This window comes from Hyla sarda, chromosome 8 (assembly GCF_029499605.1).
Source record: "Hyla sarda isolate aHylSar1 chromosome 8, aHylSar1.hap1, whole genome shotgun sequence".
In the NCBI taxonomy this organism is placed as follows: domain Eukaryota; kingdom Metazoa; phylum Chordata; class Amphibia; order Anura; family Hylidae; genus Hyla; species Hyla sarda.
The window spans coordinates 184,662,074-184,680,827 of record NC_079196.1 but is presented as its reverse complement, the minus strand read 5'-3'; the positions used below and the strand labels follow the sequence as shown (position 1 = coordinate 184,680,827).

Genomic DNA, 18,754 nt, shown 5'->3' with positions numbered 1-18,754 from the left:
GAAAATTGCTGCTGAACTTTGAAGCCCTCTGGTGTCTTCCAAAAGTAAAAACATGCCAATTTTATGATTCAAACATACAGTAGACATATTGTATATGTGAATTAAAAAAAAATTACTTGGAATATCCATTTTCCTTACAAGCAGAGAGCTTCAAAGTTTGAAAAATGCAAAATTTTCAAATTTTTCATCAAATTTTTGGATTTTTCACCAAGAAAGGATGCAAGTTACCACAAAATTTTACCACTATGTTAAAGTAGAATATGTCACGAAAAAACTATCTCGGAATCAGAATGATAACTAAAAGCATTCCAGAGTTATTAATGTTTAAAGTGACAGTGGTCAGATGTGCAAAAGGTGTAAAATGGCTGGGTCTTTAAGGGGTTAAGCTCCTTGTAGTTCCCATCCACAGTGTCCCTGCAAAAAACAGCAGAAGTAAAAGCCACAGTGCCCCCACAATAGCCTGTAAGTGTACCCACTATGCTGGTCACAGTGTCTTTTAAGTGCCAACAGTAGCTCCCATAATTTTTTGCCACTGTGCCTATTGCACAAATCATTTTTCTACAAATGCTCTTATGGTGTCACTAAAAAAGGTGTTACTATACCCCCATAAGTGTAAGGCCTAGGGCCTGCATAACTACCAGTGCCCCCTAATAATGCAGCAGGTACAGAATTTTCATCATCTCAAGCCTGACAGATATGGGGTTCAGGCTATGGAACACGATCCTATATCTTGCTCCCAGCTGTTACAGGGGGATCCAATTTCTCCATCCCCTCCCCCCCTCCCTCTGTTTTTCAAAGGGGCGATTCTAGGATTGAATGTGTGTTAGGACATTTCTTGTTACATAATTCCCCAACAGAAGACTTAAAGTGACTCCTACTGTGGAGTTATTCTCTTTCCGTAAGCTAATCATTGTGATATTGAGTGATATTATTTAACCCATGTAATACTTTTACCTATAGGTATTTGTGATTTTTGGATTTTTGTGTTAGAGACATCTTTCTTGAGTAGTCCATGCTTTATAGATGCTGTAGAGTAGAATCCCCTTTTACCTTCTCAGGACTGAAGGCTCCTTGGGATTGGCTGAAAGTTTCTTTTCCCCCCGGGAAGGGTGTGTGGGATATGACTTATGCAGCCGGTTCTGATAGGCTGTGTTTTGTTCTTATAGACCCTATCCCTCCTCCTGCAGTGGGGTGGAAATAAGGCAGTCTGTGCTTTGTGAAGAAAGTTTTCATTCATGCTGGTCTCTGAGCTCTCTTTGAGAAAAGGACCAATGTTGCTTTGTTAATGTGGAACTAAGGGAGGTGATTCTTGGAGCATGGAGCTGTGCGCTGTTCTCCTCTGGGCTCTTGTTGCTGGAGTTTACAGCAGTAAGTAAATTACTCAAACATATGTTTTCTATAGTCGGTTCAGCAGTTGACAAGAACGGCCATAGACGTGATTCCTTGAGGGCTGTTTTCATCTGTCATGGTGATGGCAACTTATCAAATGTGTGAGTTTAGCGGAAAGTCTATAGAGCGGAAAGTTGGAATTGTCTTAAATCGTTTTTTTTATGCTTTTTGCAACAAAGTGACATGATAACTGAATTAGATGTCCTTTAATGCTAATACCTTCATTTACCTCCTGTAGTCTGGCAGGGCTGTAATAGATTGATAAGTCTGCTATATATTTTATTCATGTCATCTTTTCTGTCCAGACTGATCTTTTGGTCATTGTGCCAGTAATTGTGTTCTACCATGCTGTGCCGTCTGTATCATTTATGGTATTACATGCTTGTTGTATTTGTGCTTCCTAAATGTTCAAGAGAGATATTGGCGGATCATGTAAGAGATGCAAAAAAATTCCAAATTCAGTTTAGCCCTAATCTGTTGGATTTGCTGCCTGTATTGAAGAAATTGTCCACTGGAGATTAAAGTTTCATATGTCATCATCAGTGGTGCCAGGATGGACACTGATGATGACATATGAGTAGAATATACCCTCAATACCTGACAGGTGAGCTTTTCGGGGACTGCCATGATATGTGACGATCACTAGAATGAAGTGTCAACCGTGTAAGGAAAGTGCTGCGCCATTTACTGCCTGTCAGATTAGAATGGCCTTATCCAGAGGGCATATAGTTTGACACTCACTATAAAAACCTGACTATGTGGCCTCGAGAGAAAGTCGAGCAGAGTTGTCAGGAGACAAAGAGTTTTAGAGCATGTCTAAGTGCATTGTATTTCTACTACTACAATAAGGGTTAAATGTATGAAGTGTTCAGACCCCGTCCGATCAGTAGCTTGCTCTGTGGCAAGACGGTCCCTTAAACTAACATTATGAGACTATTTCGGCCATGCGACACAGAGTCAGCAGAGAACGTGCTAAGCAGCCACTTCTCCAGATCATTCGTGGTCTAAACGCTTATAACGCAACCGATTAAAACTTTTACTATGTCTCTACAACATATCAAAAGATTTATCAATAACAGTGCCCGATTATGTGGCGAGTGACCATTTGTAGGAATGCTCGTTCACCATAATTGGCTCATGTAAAAGGACTAGTGATCAGCCAACAGTGAATGGCGTTCTGTGGCTGATGGGATCTTTTGTGCGGCCAATAATATCATTGTTATCATCCGCACACTTCGCCTCACTTAAACAGGAGATGTTTGGTCAACAATGATGAAAGAGCCACATAAATGATCCAGCAATTGTTTCTGCAGATCTGATAGATGAATACTCGAGCCAGGTAAAAGCTTAGTAAATGTAAACTGATCACAAAGATTGGCTTTCCTTATCCCCCCCCCCCTATCATCCTGACATAGTCCACAGCTCCAGGATGTGTCGGTAGGGAAGGGGGTGAGGGTATTTTGAGAGGTAGGGGTGAAGTGACAGTAAAATAAGCCAAGGTGATTGAGTAAGGGATAGCAACTGAGAGCAGATTCCTATCTGGAAGAGCAAAGAGCAGTGATGCCCCCAACCACCCCATCCTGTAGTGGACCACGCTCACTGTGGGGCTCAGGTATCACTGCAGAACCCCTGGTGTGTAGTTTAGCCCAGGCAATCACAAACACTATTCAGAAGGGTGTTTACATGGTGGAGGGTTCGGAAGCCAAGACAGGTGGCTTGGGATCCAGAATATCTTGTGTAGCTCTAGCTCAAGAATTCTTATTAAAAATAAACACAGCTGCCTCTTTTTTGCCAAAAATAATTATTGTGGTGATTAGTGTGGGTTATGTGTAGTGTGAATGTAGGAGTTTTTTGTGTGTTTTTTTTGCATATGTTTTTATGTAAGATGCCAGTCAGGTCTCAAAGTCCTTATAAGTTACCTGTTCTGCTGGGCTTAGTGTATCGATGTGATGGAGGGTGACAGGCAACAGATATTTCGAGGGAAGAGGCCGATCTACCCTGTCACTGCTGTCTCTGTAGTTTTGCGAATTAACATTTTCTTGCTGCAGTTTTTACCTTGTAAGTAATAACTATAATAGCTGCTCTCCTCCTGTGCCCATATCAGACCTCACACTGTATATATAGGTAATGTGAATAGGTGGCTTTACAGTGTTCTGGCATATATACATGAACATTGTCTGAGATACTCAATGTCGTAACAAGCTCCTATAGACTTCTCCGCGACCATACTGTATGTGGATCTGATTTAATCTGAATGCGTACGGAGGTGATATACTCCATTTATACTCCATTTATATGCCATTTTATGCTATTTACCTTTCTAATGCCATATGTAGCCATATGGAGCACTGTGTGGTAGCAAAAATAAGCCCCTGTGTCTCAGTAGTAGGGCTGGAGGAGAGGAAAGTAAGGCCAAAAATTAGGATGCAAAATGTATAAGCTGTTTTTTTTCCTGCCCCTAAAGAACTTCCTAAGGACCTCAAGTACTGATGATCTATGGCCATATGCCCTGTTTGCTCCCCTAACATGTAGTTTTGCCCTGTAGTACCACATGTGCACATGTAGAGCCTAAGTACACATGTTTTTTTTGTTTGCATTAGTCACTAGGCTGGTTTCAGATGGCCGTAATGAAACCCCATTTTCTCATCTGATCTATACCCAGAAGATTGGGACTATAGTGAATATAAGTTTGGTTCAGTAAAACTTCAAGAGTTGATGTGTTGTAGCCGTAATGTGAATGTTAAAATATAGTATTTCAGCAATGTTACACTGTCCTATGTACATCTTTAGGAGTGCTAATGGACTATGTGGCACTTTGGTTTCCACTATAGGGGTGATTGCTGTATCTCATTGTGATACTCAAGAGGATGCTGCGTGTAGTAGTACATGCTAGCTAGGGGATACAGTAGATTGAGATATCTTGTGGCAGGGTGGTATTGATATGATGATGATCCTATGTGAGCCAAAGTACTCTTTTGTTAAATAGGTTATTTCACATAGGAACAACTGGAGACAACGTTTTGGGTGTATGTCTGCCAGAGCAGAGCTAGGAGAGATGTTGCTTTGGCCTGAGCCTGAGGTTTTGGGTACAGCCCTCTAGAGACTCTTCCTGCAGCCTTTCTGGAAACTTCTGCATAAAAGTCTAGCTGGGAAGCATGTTATGTGACCAATGAATTACTCATCTGATACAAGATATAGAAATACTTTACACTTTGGCTATGCAATACACAAAAACAGCTATGCAGGTCAACTCACAGTACCCCACACACAGATTTAGGTAGTTAAGAGTAGGTTTCTTTAGCTATGAGACCACATCTGATATTTTGTACCTGGGACATAGGTACCAGGACAATATATCTTTCACTGTGGCTTACACTTTAACCCCTTAAGGACGCAGGACGTAAATGTACATCCTGGTGCGGTGGTACTTAATGCACCAGGACATACATTTACGTCCTGTGCATAACCGCGGGCATCCGATCATTCAGAACGCCGCACGGAGGTCCCCTCACCTTCCTCCGTCCGGCTCCCGGCGTCTCCTGCTCTGGTCTGAGATCGAGCAGACCAGAGCAGAAGATCGCCGATAACACTGATCTGTTCTATGTCCTATGCATAGAACAGATCAGTATTAGCAATCATGGTATTGCTATGAATAGTCCCCTACGGGGACTATTCAAGTGTAAAAAAAAAAGTAAAAAAAAGTAAAAGTAAAAGTTAAAAAAATCCCCTCCCCCCAAAAAAAGTAAAACGTCCGTTTTTTCCTATTTTACCCCCAAAAAGCGTAAAAAAGAAATTTTATAGACATATTTGGTATTGCCGCGTGCGTAAATGTCCGAACTATTAAAATAAAATGTTAATGATCCCGTACCATGAACGGCGTGAACGAAAAAAAAAAAAAGTCCAAAATTGCTACTTTTTTAATACATTTTATTAAAAAAAAAATTATAAAAAATTTCTTAAAAGTTTTTTATATGCAAATGTGGTATAAAAAAAAGTACAGATCATGGCGCAAAAAATGAGCCCCCATACCGCAGCGTATACGGAAAAATAAAAAAGTTAGAGGTCATCAAAATAAAGGGATTATAAACGTACTAATTTGATTAAAAAGTTTGTGATTTTTTTTAAGCACAACAATAATATAAAAGTATGTAATAATGGGTATCATTTTAATCGTATTGACCCTCAGAATAAAGAACACACGTCATTTTTACCATAAATTGTACGGCGTGAAAACGAAACCTTCCAAAATTAGCAAAATTGCGTTTTTCTTTTTAGTTTCCCCACAAAAATAGTGTTTTTTGGTTGCGCCATACATTTTATGATATAATGAGTTATGTCATTACAAAGGACAACTGGTCGCGCAGAAAACAAGCCCTCATACTAGTCTGTGGATGAAAATATAAAAGAGTTATGATTTTTAGAAGGCGAGGAGGAAAAAATGAAAACGTAAAAATTAAATTGTCTGAGTCCTTAAGGCCAAAATGGGCTGAGTCCTTAAGGGGTTAAGTGGGTGGGAGTTGGGGTTCATAAAGCCACTGCAGGTATTAACACAGTTTTTTTTTTTTTAGCTGAGGACAAAAATGGAAGTAAAAGTTATTCCTTTATATTTTTCATACCATTTGCATTCACTTCTGGGATTGTCTAATAAAACAAAATCAAAAATTGTTGCAAAAACTGCTATGCTGTTTATTCAAAAACACCAGCCTTAAAAATAAATGGTTGGCGAGTGAAAAATCTGCTAAATCATGGAGGAGCTATACCTATATTTTCAATATGTACAATATTCATACTTACCTACATAGGCTAATGAAGGTTGCTACTTATTTACCAGCTTATTAATAAAAAAATAATTTAATGTACTATACAGGTTTGTGGAATAGGTCAGAGACAGTATTCACATTACTTAAATGGGCACTGTCAGATCCAAAAACGTTTTATATGTTGTTACTGATGAAAATTAAAAATAATTTGTAATATGGTTGTTTAAAAAATGTTGAATATTTAATTAAGAAAACGGCTCTTGAAAATTCCACCACTCGGGGTCCCCTTACCTACTGGGACACTAACCAGTCCTGCAGCAGCCTCAGGCTTGTCCATGAGTCATGGAAAAGAGATGACTCATGGACAAGGCTGCATGAGCAGACATGCCAATCACCTCCCACCACCAGGGACACGCCCCCTTCCCCTGAAAGGATTTCTAACACTGTGAACTAGTGAAAAGAGGGATTTTTAAAATAAATATAGGTGATAGAGGCATAAAAATTACATGTACATGGTCAGGATTAGGTACTGAGTAACATTTTTTATTTGTTGCCTCTGACAGGTACACTTTAAGTATCTTTCATCTTTCTAATGCTACTAAATAGCAAACTGTCCAGTTTTTCAGGGGAAAAAATGCATACAAAAATAGCAAATTAAAAATATCCATTTAAAATAAAATACAAATATTTGGTGGGTTTTCTAAATTGAGGTAAATGGACATAAACAATCACAGTTGAAAAAAAAAGACTGCAGCGTGTGGAAGTCCATAAATCTTGGTTTACTACATTGCACATATGGCTGCAACAGTAAAACACAAAATTAAAACTTAAATGCCTTTTGTGACCCCAAATTTGTCCAACCGTGTCCTTAAAAGCAAAAACCTGTCCCAAAATAGGGATTTGAGATTCTTTCAAAATCTACGGCTCGCTAAGAGGACTCCTGGGTGTCCACATGTTACTATGCTCAAATACAATAGGTATCCCTATAGTCAATGGAAGTTCATCAGTGTTTATAAGTAACCCAAGAACAAAGGGGCTAAAATATCTCTGATTTTACCGTTTTCTTTTACCATTATTGCTGTTTAATGTGACTTTAGTTTGCAATAAAATGCAACGCTTAACATGCAACAATGCCTGCGATAAAGAGGAGAATGCAACAATGGAAGATATAACCTCCCCTTATTCAGAGCTGTCGACAGATGTGACTGTAAAGTGTCAGCGGGGAGGAAAGACCCTTTTGTTTGTGGTTACTTTTCTTTCTTTCTTTTTTTATTTTTCAATTGACTGACTTTGAAAAGTGGGAATTGAATGGAACATCTCCAGTAGGTTACAACCCTACATGACCATTAACTTTGCCGCGGCATATTACCATAGGCTGAGAAAACGTTTTGCAGCTATTGCAATGTATGTTTACATTGTAGATAATGAATATTTTAACTTTGGACAAATTTGACTAATTGATGGCGGATATGGTTTGGCCCTCAGCTGTCTCGCATTCATATAATGAAGTGTTTTCCAAGCAATGTGTCTCCAGCTGTTGCAAAACTACAACTCCCATCATGCCCGGACAGCCTTTGGCTGTCCGGGCATGCTGGGAGTTGTAGTTTTGCAACAGCTGGAGACACACTGTTTGGAAAACACTGACATAAAAGTAAAGTCATATGGGGAGATTTATCAAAACCTGTCCAGAGGAAAAGTTGCCCATAGCAACCAATTAGCTTGCTTCCTTCATTTTTAACAAGGAAAATCCGAGCTGGTAGGCGCTGTCCCAGCAGGTTCATAAATGGGAAGGACACTTGTTAGATGTCCTAAAATCAGATTTATTGGCAATACAGCAATGTGTTTCTGGTCCGGAACGGACCCTTCATCAGGTCGATGCATCTAGCCTGATGAAGGGTCCATTCCGCACCAGAAACGCGTTGCTGTGTTGCCAATAAATCTGATTTTAGGACATCTATCATGTGTCCATCCCATTTATGAACCTGCTGGGACAGCGCCTATCAGCTTGGATTTTCCTTTTTCCTACCTGAGTTATTTTCCGGACCTGCACTATCCAAGTCCGGCTGAGCTATGGCTGCGGATCCTCAAAACTACACTGGGACAGTGCCTATCAGCTCGGAGTTTCCTTTTTCCTACCTGAATTATTTTCCGGACCTGCACTATCCAAGTCCGGCTGAGCTACGGCTGCGGATCCTCAAACAGCACTACAAATGCCAGACGTCCGTTGAGGTGTTGCGCTCTTAACGCAACCCCACAGAGTGAGTGCAATTTCATCTGCTGTATGCTTGTGTGTATTGTGACATATTTCACTAGGGGCGCATATCTCTTCTTTTTCTCCTGTTCATTTTTAACAAGGCCTCTGCAAAATGAAAGAAGGGAGCTGATTGGTTGCTATGGGCAACTGGGCAACTTTTCCCCTGGACAGGTTTTGATAAATCTCCCCCATAAAGTATAAAAATAATCATACAATATAGTGGCATGCTGCATACTGTATAGTCACCAAATGACAATTATAATGTACAGTGCTTAAAGGTTTATTCTAGTGTTGGAAATTTGTAAATTGCAATACAGGTGAACAAACCTACCCAACCCCCAGTCCCTCACTGGTCCCTGCCGCTCCAGTTTGGCTCCTTCTGATCCCCTGATGAGCTTCTGTCTTCTTCCTGCATCTGAGACAAGCACTTGGTGCAGGACCTGCCTTCCCAGCCACAATGTTGCCCCATCTCAACCAGTGATTGGCTTAGCAGGCAGGTCCTGCACCATGCGCTTGGAGTTTAGATTGTGAGAACCAAAATGGGGACAGAGGATAACGTAAGAGGCAGGGCTCAAGTCCTGTAGGGACGCGAGGGAACTGAGTTCCAGCACTTTTTCCAGAGCAGGAACACCATTCCCATTAGCAGGAGTTCTGCAGGGCCAGCCCTTGAGTGGAAATCTTGGGTGAGTTCCTGCACTTTTTTTCCCAGGACTTGACCCCTGGTAAGAGGTGACAATCTGTGTTCAGTGCTGTGGAATATATTGGTTATGAATATTATGAATGTTTCTGGCGGTTTTAGTTTTATCAGGGATGAGTGATGCTTTCTGTGTGTCCGCACAGGTTATATACCTTTAAGGCCAGCTCTAGGTGCCCAGTATGGAGTTTGGGAGTGCTGGAAACAACCAAGTTTTTTAAACAGGGGACTTAGCTACAGCAAGTGCACAGGTAGTAGTTACTGCAGACCCTGAAGGGACCAAAAGGCCACATATAAAGATACCAATGTGGTAGCCCTTGGGAGGTGAATGGTAGTGGTGGTATGGTATCGATATATGAGGGGTTAATGTTAACCCTATAGTTCGTGACGCCAGGCTGAGGGCTGGTATGCTGAGGCAATGCTCCGGCCTATCGCCGCCCTTCCCAGTAACGACAGGTGCATGAAATGACTGAAGGTCCACAAGGAGATTGAACTTGAACTTGAACAACTTTACTTAAGTGCTTGCGATACATCCAAGGCACAGTAACAGACTCGTACAAACAGTCCTTATATCGCTCAGTGACTGATAGTTGTTGCGGACCTGAGAATTTAGGGTAGATATTTGCAGATCTGTCCGGATTTAGGGGTTATATTAGGTCCGGTGATGCTGCAGAGTGTCTGGGAATTGATACACTCTATATTCTGAATTACTCAGCCGTTGCCGCAAGGCTCGGGCCTAACTCACTGAGATAGCTGCTGCGCAGATCCTTCTCGTTTGACAGCCCTGGAACAAGAGAGCTGCTTACAGCTTGGCTGCACAGGAACAAGAGAGAGAAAAGATGGCCGCTGCTCCCTTATATGGGCAGGGGGCTGGGGTGAATCCGATTGGTCCGAACATCTGTCATTCACCATTACACAGAGTAATGGGATTGCTTACGTCACGGGGCCTCTAAAGGTCCTTAAGCAGAATACCATAAAGTTTACCTAGTCACGTGACCCGCAGGTCCTTCAACGCTATGGAACCGGTAATTAACCACTTATTTACATATATATTACCCTATTTACATTGCCTTTACATAAATTACTAGGCTATTAGTTGGAATAGAGACGACAAGGGGTAGGCTACACAAAAGGGATCCCTACGTCCTAGGGACTCTGGCTTTGGGGACCCACACATACATAGGTACCATATAAGATGCGGTACCGGGACACCACACCAATATTAGAACATGGAAGATGAGAGAGGCCACTTTGCATAAATTCCATTGAGGCATAAACTGTCATCAATAATGCTCAGGTATAATGCTTAGAGGGGTTGTACAGGATTAGAAAAGCACTGCTTTTTTTCTTGCAAAAACAGCCCCACTCCTGTTTAGAGGTAGAGTGTAGTACTGCAGCTCAGTTCCATTCACTTTAAAGGGGTACTTTAGTGGAAAACATTTTTTTTTTCACATGAACTGGCTCCAGAAGGTTAAACAGATATGTAAATTACTTCTATTATAAAATCTCAATGCTTCCAGTACTTATCAGCTTCTGTATACAACAGAGGAAGCTGTGTAGTTCTTTTCTGTCTGACCACAGTGCTCTCTGCTGACGCTCTTTTTATTATAAATATATAAAAACTTAACAAAACAGAAAAACAGGCTTAACTAGCATTAACAAAACACAACACAACAAAACCTGCCTAACTGGCCAGCCCAACTTAACTAAACTAACTAAACACATACCATTATACCTACATATAAATTATCAAAAATACTATCACACACACATACCCACACATTCTTTACATAAACATAAAAATAGCTTTACTTAGCTTTAACTAAAAACAACCAGACTTGGTAAAACTCAACCACACATTACATTCACAACTAACCCACCCCAAAACCACCACCACCACCACCACCCCCCCCCCCTTTTTTTTTTTTTTATATATGTTTTTTTATATATATATATTTTTTTTTATTATTATTTTTTTTTTACTAAAATTACATTTTTTCCCTCACATATATACACATATATAAATATATATATATACATATATATATATATATATTTATACATATACATACATACATAAACATACACACCCTTTTTTTAATCTACACTACCATAATACAACCAATATTAAATTAAAGTAATATAAAAATGCTAACTAAATCTGATCCGACTGCCTATCCCCATCCCCTCAAATAAGATAACCAATCCATACTATATAATAATATATACAATACGAATATAAAAACACAAATACATAACCTAAATGCAAATACATACATAAAATATATACACCAACAAACCAAAATATACACCTACAAAACACATCCTACACTAGACTAACCCATTACCCACACAACCACCCACATTGACATGAGTCAGAGTCCATAGTCCATGGATATCGAGTCCAGTCCACAACTGACCCATGCCAGCCCCTCCAAACATCCACCAACCCACCAATTCCCCCACCCAACCTAATCTATACCCAAACCAACTATACAAATACAACTTCATAACATAACATATACAAAACAATACAACCCACCTTAGGCCCAAGTTCGGTCGCCTGTAAGCCCTTTACGCAATCCATATTCTGAAAACAAAACAAAAAGACTAGGGTGTACATGCATAGCCCACCACCAGGAAGAAGGATGGCAATCCTGATGTTACTTTATAAACTCTCTCCACTAACTTTTCCCTACGACTCACCCTACTGTTATCCCTTCAACAAACTGACCCTGCACTCACCCTCTCTCTGTCCCTACATTGCTATCCCTAACCAGAAAAAGGGGTACTCTACCCAAGAGGTCTAGTACCTAGGGCACATCAAATGAAAAACCTCTCCACAGGAGAGAAGCCCTGCTGGTACCAAGACTGCCATACTCCAAAGACCTGATCTTCCCGAGGTCACCGGTGATGTTCCTACAGACCTCCACCTCGGAGAGGACTTTCCGCTGTGTAGATACTAGACACCGTGCGTTCCACGTGTAGTACCTAACTACTAAGCTGACTACAAATAAAGTGCCCTGGTCTCGGCCACCCAGGTTCCTGAATGCCCCATAAGCCCACTCCGGATAGGTAAGGCCGGCAAGTTGACTCCAGCCAATGGAAGCACCCACCCGGTTGTAGACCCCTATATTAAAGGGACAATGAAGCAGGAAGTGGTCCATGCTTTCCAGCATGTCCTCGCACTCTTCTCTGGGACATCCCCGGTCATCAGAGCTCCTACACTTCAAATTGTCCCTCACATATAGCTTCCCCTGAAAGCAGCGCCAGGCCAAGTCCCAAAACTTCTGGGGGATCCTTTTCATGTTTAAAAGGTACAACCCCACCCTCAGATCCCGACCTGGGCAGTCCCTGAGCGCCAGAGGCTTCTGGAAGTGGGTCAACAGAACCCGTTTGTCAAGGAACTGCCTTGACTGGGTCCTGATCTCCCACACTCCCAGACCCCACCGACGTATCGCCTTCAGAGTTGGGGTAGCATAAGCCGGAAGATATCCGTGTGGCGTACGGAGGTCCTTCACTTGCCCTCCTGTCTCCCATTCCTGGAAGAAAGGCCGAAACCATTCCCTGCAGGAGATTACCCACGGAGGAGCCCTCTCTGACCAGAGGTTTGAGATGTTAGCTTTCAAGAAGGTGTTTGTTAAGAACACCACAGGATTTACCATAGATAAACCCCCTAGTCTCCTCGTGCGGTACGTAACCTCCCTCTTGACTAGGTTCATCCTGTTCCCCCATAACAGTTGGAAAAACAGGCTGTAGATCCTAGTGTAGTAAGCCTCTGGCAAGATACATACACTGCCCAGATAGATAAACAAGGGGAGCAGGTACGATTTGATCAGGTGTACCCTTTCCCTGAGGGTCATGGACCAACCCTTCCATTGGTCCACCTTCTGAGCGGCATCCTGGAGCTTACCATCCCAGTTTTTGGTGGGATAATCATCCTGGCCGAAAGTGATGCCCAAAACTTTTGCTGACTCTTGGGGCCCTGGAAGGGTGTCCGGGAGATCAAACGTGGGATCTCCCCCTCCCAGCCAGAGACTCTCACACTTATCCCGGTTGATCTTAGACCCGGATGCCTCAGAGTAGCGGTCCACTTCTGACATCACCACATCGACCTCCTCTCTCGAGGACACGAAAATGGTGACATCATCAGCGTATGCCACCACTCTCTGGGCGACATCCAGCTCCGCCAGACTCATCCCGACTCCCGCCAACGGCCCACAATCTACCCTCCGGACGAAGGGATCGATCGCAAACACGTATAAAAGCGGGCTCAAAGGACAACCCTGACGGACTCCGGACCCCACCTCAAAAGAGCGGCCAGACCAACCGTTCACAAGCGGGAAACTCTCTGCCCCTGCATACAAGATCTTAAGCCAATTAACAAAAGTACTTGGTAAGCCATATCTCAGTAGGACGGACCAGAGGTAGTCATGGTTCACCCGATCAAATGCTTTGGCCTGATCCAAGGACAGCATGTACCCCTTCCAGAGACCCGCACTACTCAGCTCCACTGCCTCCCTGACACTGAGGACAGCACTTAAGGTGCCTCGGCCTGGAACAGAGCAGTGCTGGGCCCCCGAAAGGAGCCGGGGTGCAAACTTCACCAGCCGATTAAACAGTATCTTGGCCAGAAGCTTCCTGTCCGTATTGAGAAGAGCTATGGGCCTCCAATTCTCAATCCGGCTAGGATCTTTACCCTTTGACAGGAGAATCAGGGCTGACCTCCTCATTGACTTCGGCAGAGTGCCCGAGGAGAGACACTCATTGAATACCTCAGTCAAGAGGGGAGCTAAAGACTCCTTAAAGGTCCTGTACCACTCGGATGTTAAGCCATCCGGACCTGGCGACTTCTTAGGGGCAAGCCCCTCGATCGCCAGTCTCACTTCCTCTTCCCTGATTTCTTCTGCCAAAACATCAAGAGAGGGGTCTACCCCTGGCTCAGGAAAGGTTTCAGCCAGGAAAACCGACATTCCGTCTCGATCTAGATCCTTCCTTCCCAAGAGGTGCGAGTAGAAGGATCTGACGACCTCCAAGATCCCCGATCTGGACCGATTCAGAGATCCTGTACTATCGATCAGTCCTGAAATGACTTTACTACTCACTGACATCTTACAGTTTCTGTAAGGGTCGGGCGAGCGGTACTTCCCGAAATCCCTCTCAAAAACCAAAGATGCGTGCCTATCGTACTGACACCTCATCAGCAAGGATTTCACTCTGGAGATATCCTCTCGGCTACCTCCAGTCGAGACAAGAAGCTCGAGTTTCCTCCTCAGACCCTGATACAAGCGATACCTGTTCAGGGACCTAAGGCTCGAGAGCTGGCGGAAGAACCCCGCAACCCGCTTCTTGAATATCTCCCACCACTCTAGCTTATTACTACAAAGATCCAGTAAAGGTACCTGACTCTGAAGAAAATCCTCAAAGGACTGTCTTACCTCCGCTTCCACCAGGAGGGACGAATTCAGCTTCCAATAACCTTTACCCATCCGGGGGGTCTCTGAAACATTCAGGGAAAACAAAATCATACAGTGATCGGAGAACTCCACCTCAACCACGGACACTGCGGAAGAGACAGCTTCCTCCTTTAAATAAAACCTGTCTATTCTAGACCTGCGGCTACCTTGATGATAGGTGAAACCCGCGTGGCCCGAGGGGCTCCGGATGTGGGCGTCCTCTAGGCGAGCTTCTCTAGTTATGCTAATTAGTGCCACACTATCGCAAGTCAGTGGACCATTGGAGCCTCTCCTATCCTGGGACCTCGTGACATTATTGAAGTCCCCTCCAAAGATCACCTGCCGACTCGTAAAAAGAAAGGGCTTAATCCTCATAAAGAGATCTTTACGGCCCCGCTTAGTTTGCGGGGCGTAGATGTTAATGAGCCGGAGCTCTTGTCCCTTCATGAAGACATCAATGATCAGGCACCTCCCCATTTCTAGCTCAATAACCCGTCTGCATTCAACAGGAGCGGAAAAAAAGACCGCCACCCCACTATACGGCTCAGCCGCAAGAGACCAGTGGGAGGGACCGCGCCTCCACTCTCTCCTGGCTTTTGCCAGAGAGGCAAGATCTGACAACCTGGTCTCTTGTAAAAAGAAAATGTCGGCTTCAACACGGCCGAGAAAATCAAAGGCTGCAAATCTAGCCGTATCTGACTTTATACTGGCACAGTTAATAGATGCCAGCGTCAGTGGGGTGAGTGCCGCCATCATGGGTGATTGAGTTAGATGGCCTCACCCCTTAAACCTTCTTCCTCTCCTTCCCTCCACCCCCATCAGAATCAGAGGAAGACCCTTTACTTCTTTTTAAACTCTGGGACATATCCATCCCAGGATCTTTACCTCCAGCATCTGGTGTTACCTCTCCCCCTGAGGAAACTGCCCCAGAGGAAGGAGGCTCGGTACCTCCTGGAGGCCGCACTGCCTCTTGACCCTCGAGAAGAGGAGGGGAGATGGTATCCCCGAGGGCCTCATATCGATTCGAAAGGACGATCAGAGGGTCAGAGACTGAGTTGTTCCTTCTATGGTCTGAGGCTACAATTGAAGAGGAGGACGGCGCCACCTTACTCTTACACTTCTTCCTCCTCTTCTTTTTCTGGCCACCATTTACTGTCTGCCCCTCCTCCTCCTCCTCATCCACAGTTTCGGATTCAGAGGTATGACTGGAGGAAGGAGCATCTTGACCTTCTTCCCTACGCAGTCTCCCTATCTCCTCGTCCAGTTTGGCCTCACCCAAAGCCTCAGAGTTATTCTGACCTCCTTCTGAGCCAGTGTCTGGAGTGGGACCCCGAGCTACCCCTGGCACCTGGGCATTCTCAAGGGCCCTCTCCAACCTGCGCTTCTCCTCTCGCCTCCGCATAGAGGGGGTCTTATGTTTTTCCTTCACTGGCTTTGGTGCCCCCTCTCCTCCACTGGTCCCCTCCCCCGCCGGGGCAACTGTTAGGCTTTCCCCAGACGGGGCGGTCACAGCATTAGAGAACGAGCGCGGACACCGGCTGAACGGGTGACCTAAGTCACCACACAAGTTACACCGAATCTGCCCACAGGTGGCCGCCAGGTGACCCACCCCACAGCAGAGGGCGCATATCTGCTGAGTGCAGTTGGCACTAAAGTGGTTTGGGTCACCACACCTGTGACACAGCTTCGGCTGCCCCTGGTAGAAGATCTGAATTCTGTCGCGTCCCAGGAAGGCGGCCGAAGGAATGTGGGTGACAGTGTTCCCGGAACGCCTGAGACGGACGGAAAACGTCCAGGCCCCAGACCATATATTGTGCTCATCAAAGTTTTTCCGGGGGATGTCCGTCACCTCCCCGTACCTGCCCAGCCAGGTCATAATGTCATAACAAGAAAGTGACTCGTTACGGGTCAAAACGGTCACTTTCTTTACCATACTCTGGCGAGATACCGCTTTTACAGCGAAATCTCGCCATCCGGGCTCGTTTTTCACCAGCTCATAATTAGACCAGAAGAGATCTAGTCCCTCCGGCCTAACAAAGCTGACGTCAAACTCAGAGGAGCCGAAAGGGTGGATCAGGGCAAAGATGTCCCTAGCCCTGAAACCCATCTGGAAGAGAAGCTCCACCACTTTGCCCCTTTGGGGGCACGCATCTTCGCCTTTCCAGACCAGACGGGCCACATTCCTGCGACCTACCTCCTGCCCGGGTGTCTGGAGGGACCATACAGTCTCCCCATTTCTCTGTCGGAATGCTCCCAGACCATGTCTCTCCACCCAGAAAGATAGGTCCATCTCCTTTCCCTCTACCTGGAGCGTCCTTTCTCCTCTCTTTAGTGCCTCCAGGAGGCGCCGTTGCAACTGACCGTCACCAGATACAGGAGGTAAAGATCCCACTGAACCCCCGGCCGCCACGCTGGCATAACTCCTGGCAACCGAGGGGGCAGCCGGACCAGACCCTGTCCCTACGGCCCCACCTAAACCACCTGCACTGCCACAAACGTCACTATTATACACACCACTACTACTCCTCTCATTCACTCCACTATCACTCCTCCCATCTGCACCACTCCCACTCATTCCACTACCACCCCGCCCATTCACTCCACTACCACTCCTCCCATCCGCACCACCACCACCACTCCTCCCATTCAATCCACCACCACCACTCACTCCACTACCACTCCTCCCATCTGCATCACTGCCACCCCGCCCATTCACTCCACTACCACTCCTCCCATCTGCACCACTACCACTCCTCCTATTCACTCCATTACCACTCCTCACATTCACTCCACCATCACTCCCACATACACTCCTTTCATCCACAGCACTACTACTCCCATCATTCACACACCTTGTAGTGACATTGCTTTTGGTTTTATTAGCAGTGTTTTTGGGATCAGCCGCTGCTTCACCCACTACCTCTGGGCTGGCCAGGACGGGCTTTAGCTGGATCTCTGTCGGCGATGCTGATTCCTCCTCCATGTGGGATGTCACCGCAGACATCACATCCCGAGGCCGAGGCTGCCCCTCCAAGCGCACCTCTGCCCCTCCACCTGCCACTGACTTGCAGGGACCCTCCTCCCTCACAGGGGAAATCCCTACAGCGTCCATGCCACACACTGCGCCTGACTGCACGGGATCAGCAGCGGGTCCCGGTGCCTGGACACTCCCCCCCCTCTCAGGGGAGTGCCCTGCAGAGCTGATAACAATGCCAGGGACACCCACCATTAACCCATCCTGCTCTTCCCTACCAGCAGGATGCGTGACTGTAGCACCCACGGCCATGTTGGATGCAGCACTGTACCCCCCGTGCTGGTCCCGTTCCACAGCAGAAACTGGATCTGGCAGGGTGGGGGGCCCAGCAGTCTGAACCAACTTCGCAGGTGGCCCAGACTGCTGGATAGGGGAGAAAACAAACATGACTTGCTCCTCAGCCTTTTTCTTCCTCCTGTTCTTTTTCTTCCTTTTATTCTCCTCAGGGCCCAGGTCCTGGCCAAAACTGAAATTTTCCAGACGGGTGGGTGACTCCTGCATCACTATGGCCCGCAGGAGCCCCCCACCAACTGGGCCGCTGTCACCACCATCACTACTGTCGCTTTCCTCTGAGGTGGTTGGTAAGGCGACTTGGGCAGGGTTAATATATTCTGCACTTGGGGTGACAGAGGTCTTAGGGGTACACGGGGTATCACACACATCCCCCTCACTCTCATCACCCTCACTGCCGCCATCTCCCTCACCACCTTCCTCCATCTTCTCCTCTGTATCACACAGGTGTTCTTCCTCCCCCTGACTATCCTCTTCCTCCTTCACAGGGGTCCGCATGATTTTATAGCGGTCCTCGTTTTTTAATTTTTCTTTAAACATACCCGCTCCCTCTATGATCTGCATTCGGGCTCTCACCACCTCCTGCTCCTCTGCCTTCAGCTCGCACACTCTAGCAGCAAACTTAGCCCTCATGGCCTTGGCAGAGTTATCTGTCTGGTAGCGGGCAAACTTCAGATCCTCCCTTAACACTTTCAGCTTCTTTCCCAGCTGTTCGTATTCCACCAGCTTTGCCTGCATGCGGGATCCAAACGTGGCAAGCGACTCCCTGGGTCCCTTCACCCCCCATTGCTGGGGTTCCGTAACATTAGAAACAGTCCCTGAAGACACAACAGTTATCTTCCTACCGTATGCCTTGCGGTTTCCAGCGATGGACGG

The 18,754-nt window shown here is 45.4% G+C and overlaps 1 protein-coding gene across 4 annotated transcripts in view; it reads left to right on the top strand.

Moving 5' to 3' along the window:
- Nucleotides 1-18,754, top strand: part of LOC130283871 (uncharacterized) — a 417,906-nt gene that overhangs the window by 5,893 nt on the left and 393,259 nt on the right. For 2 of the 4 annotated variants that reach the window (XM_056533498.1, XM_056533496.1), the window contains exon 1: nt 1,205-1,368. The exons of 1 other annotated variant lie outside the window; for it this stretch is intronic. In XM_056533498.1, the coding sequence (XP_056389473.1) occupies nt 1,317-1,368 (52 nt within the window). In that variant the 5' untranslated portion in view covers nt 1,205-1,316. Of the gene's footprint in view, nt 1-1,192; nt 1,369-18,754 lie in introns of those variants that run through there. One more of the 4 variants, XM_056533501.1, reaches the window with a different exon arrangement.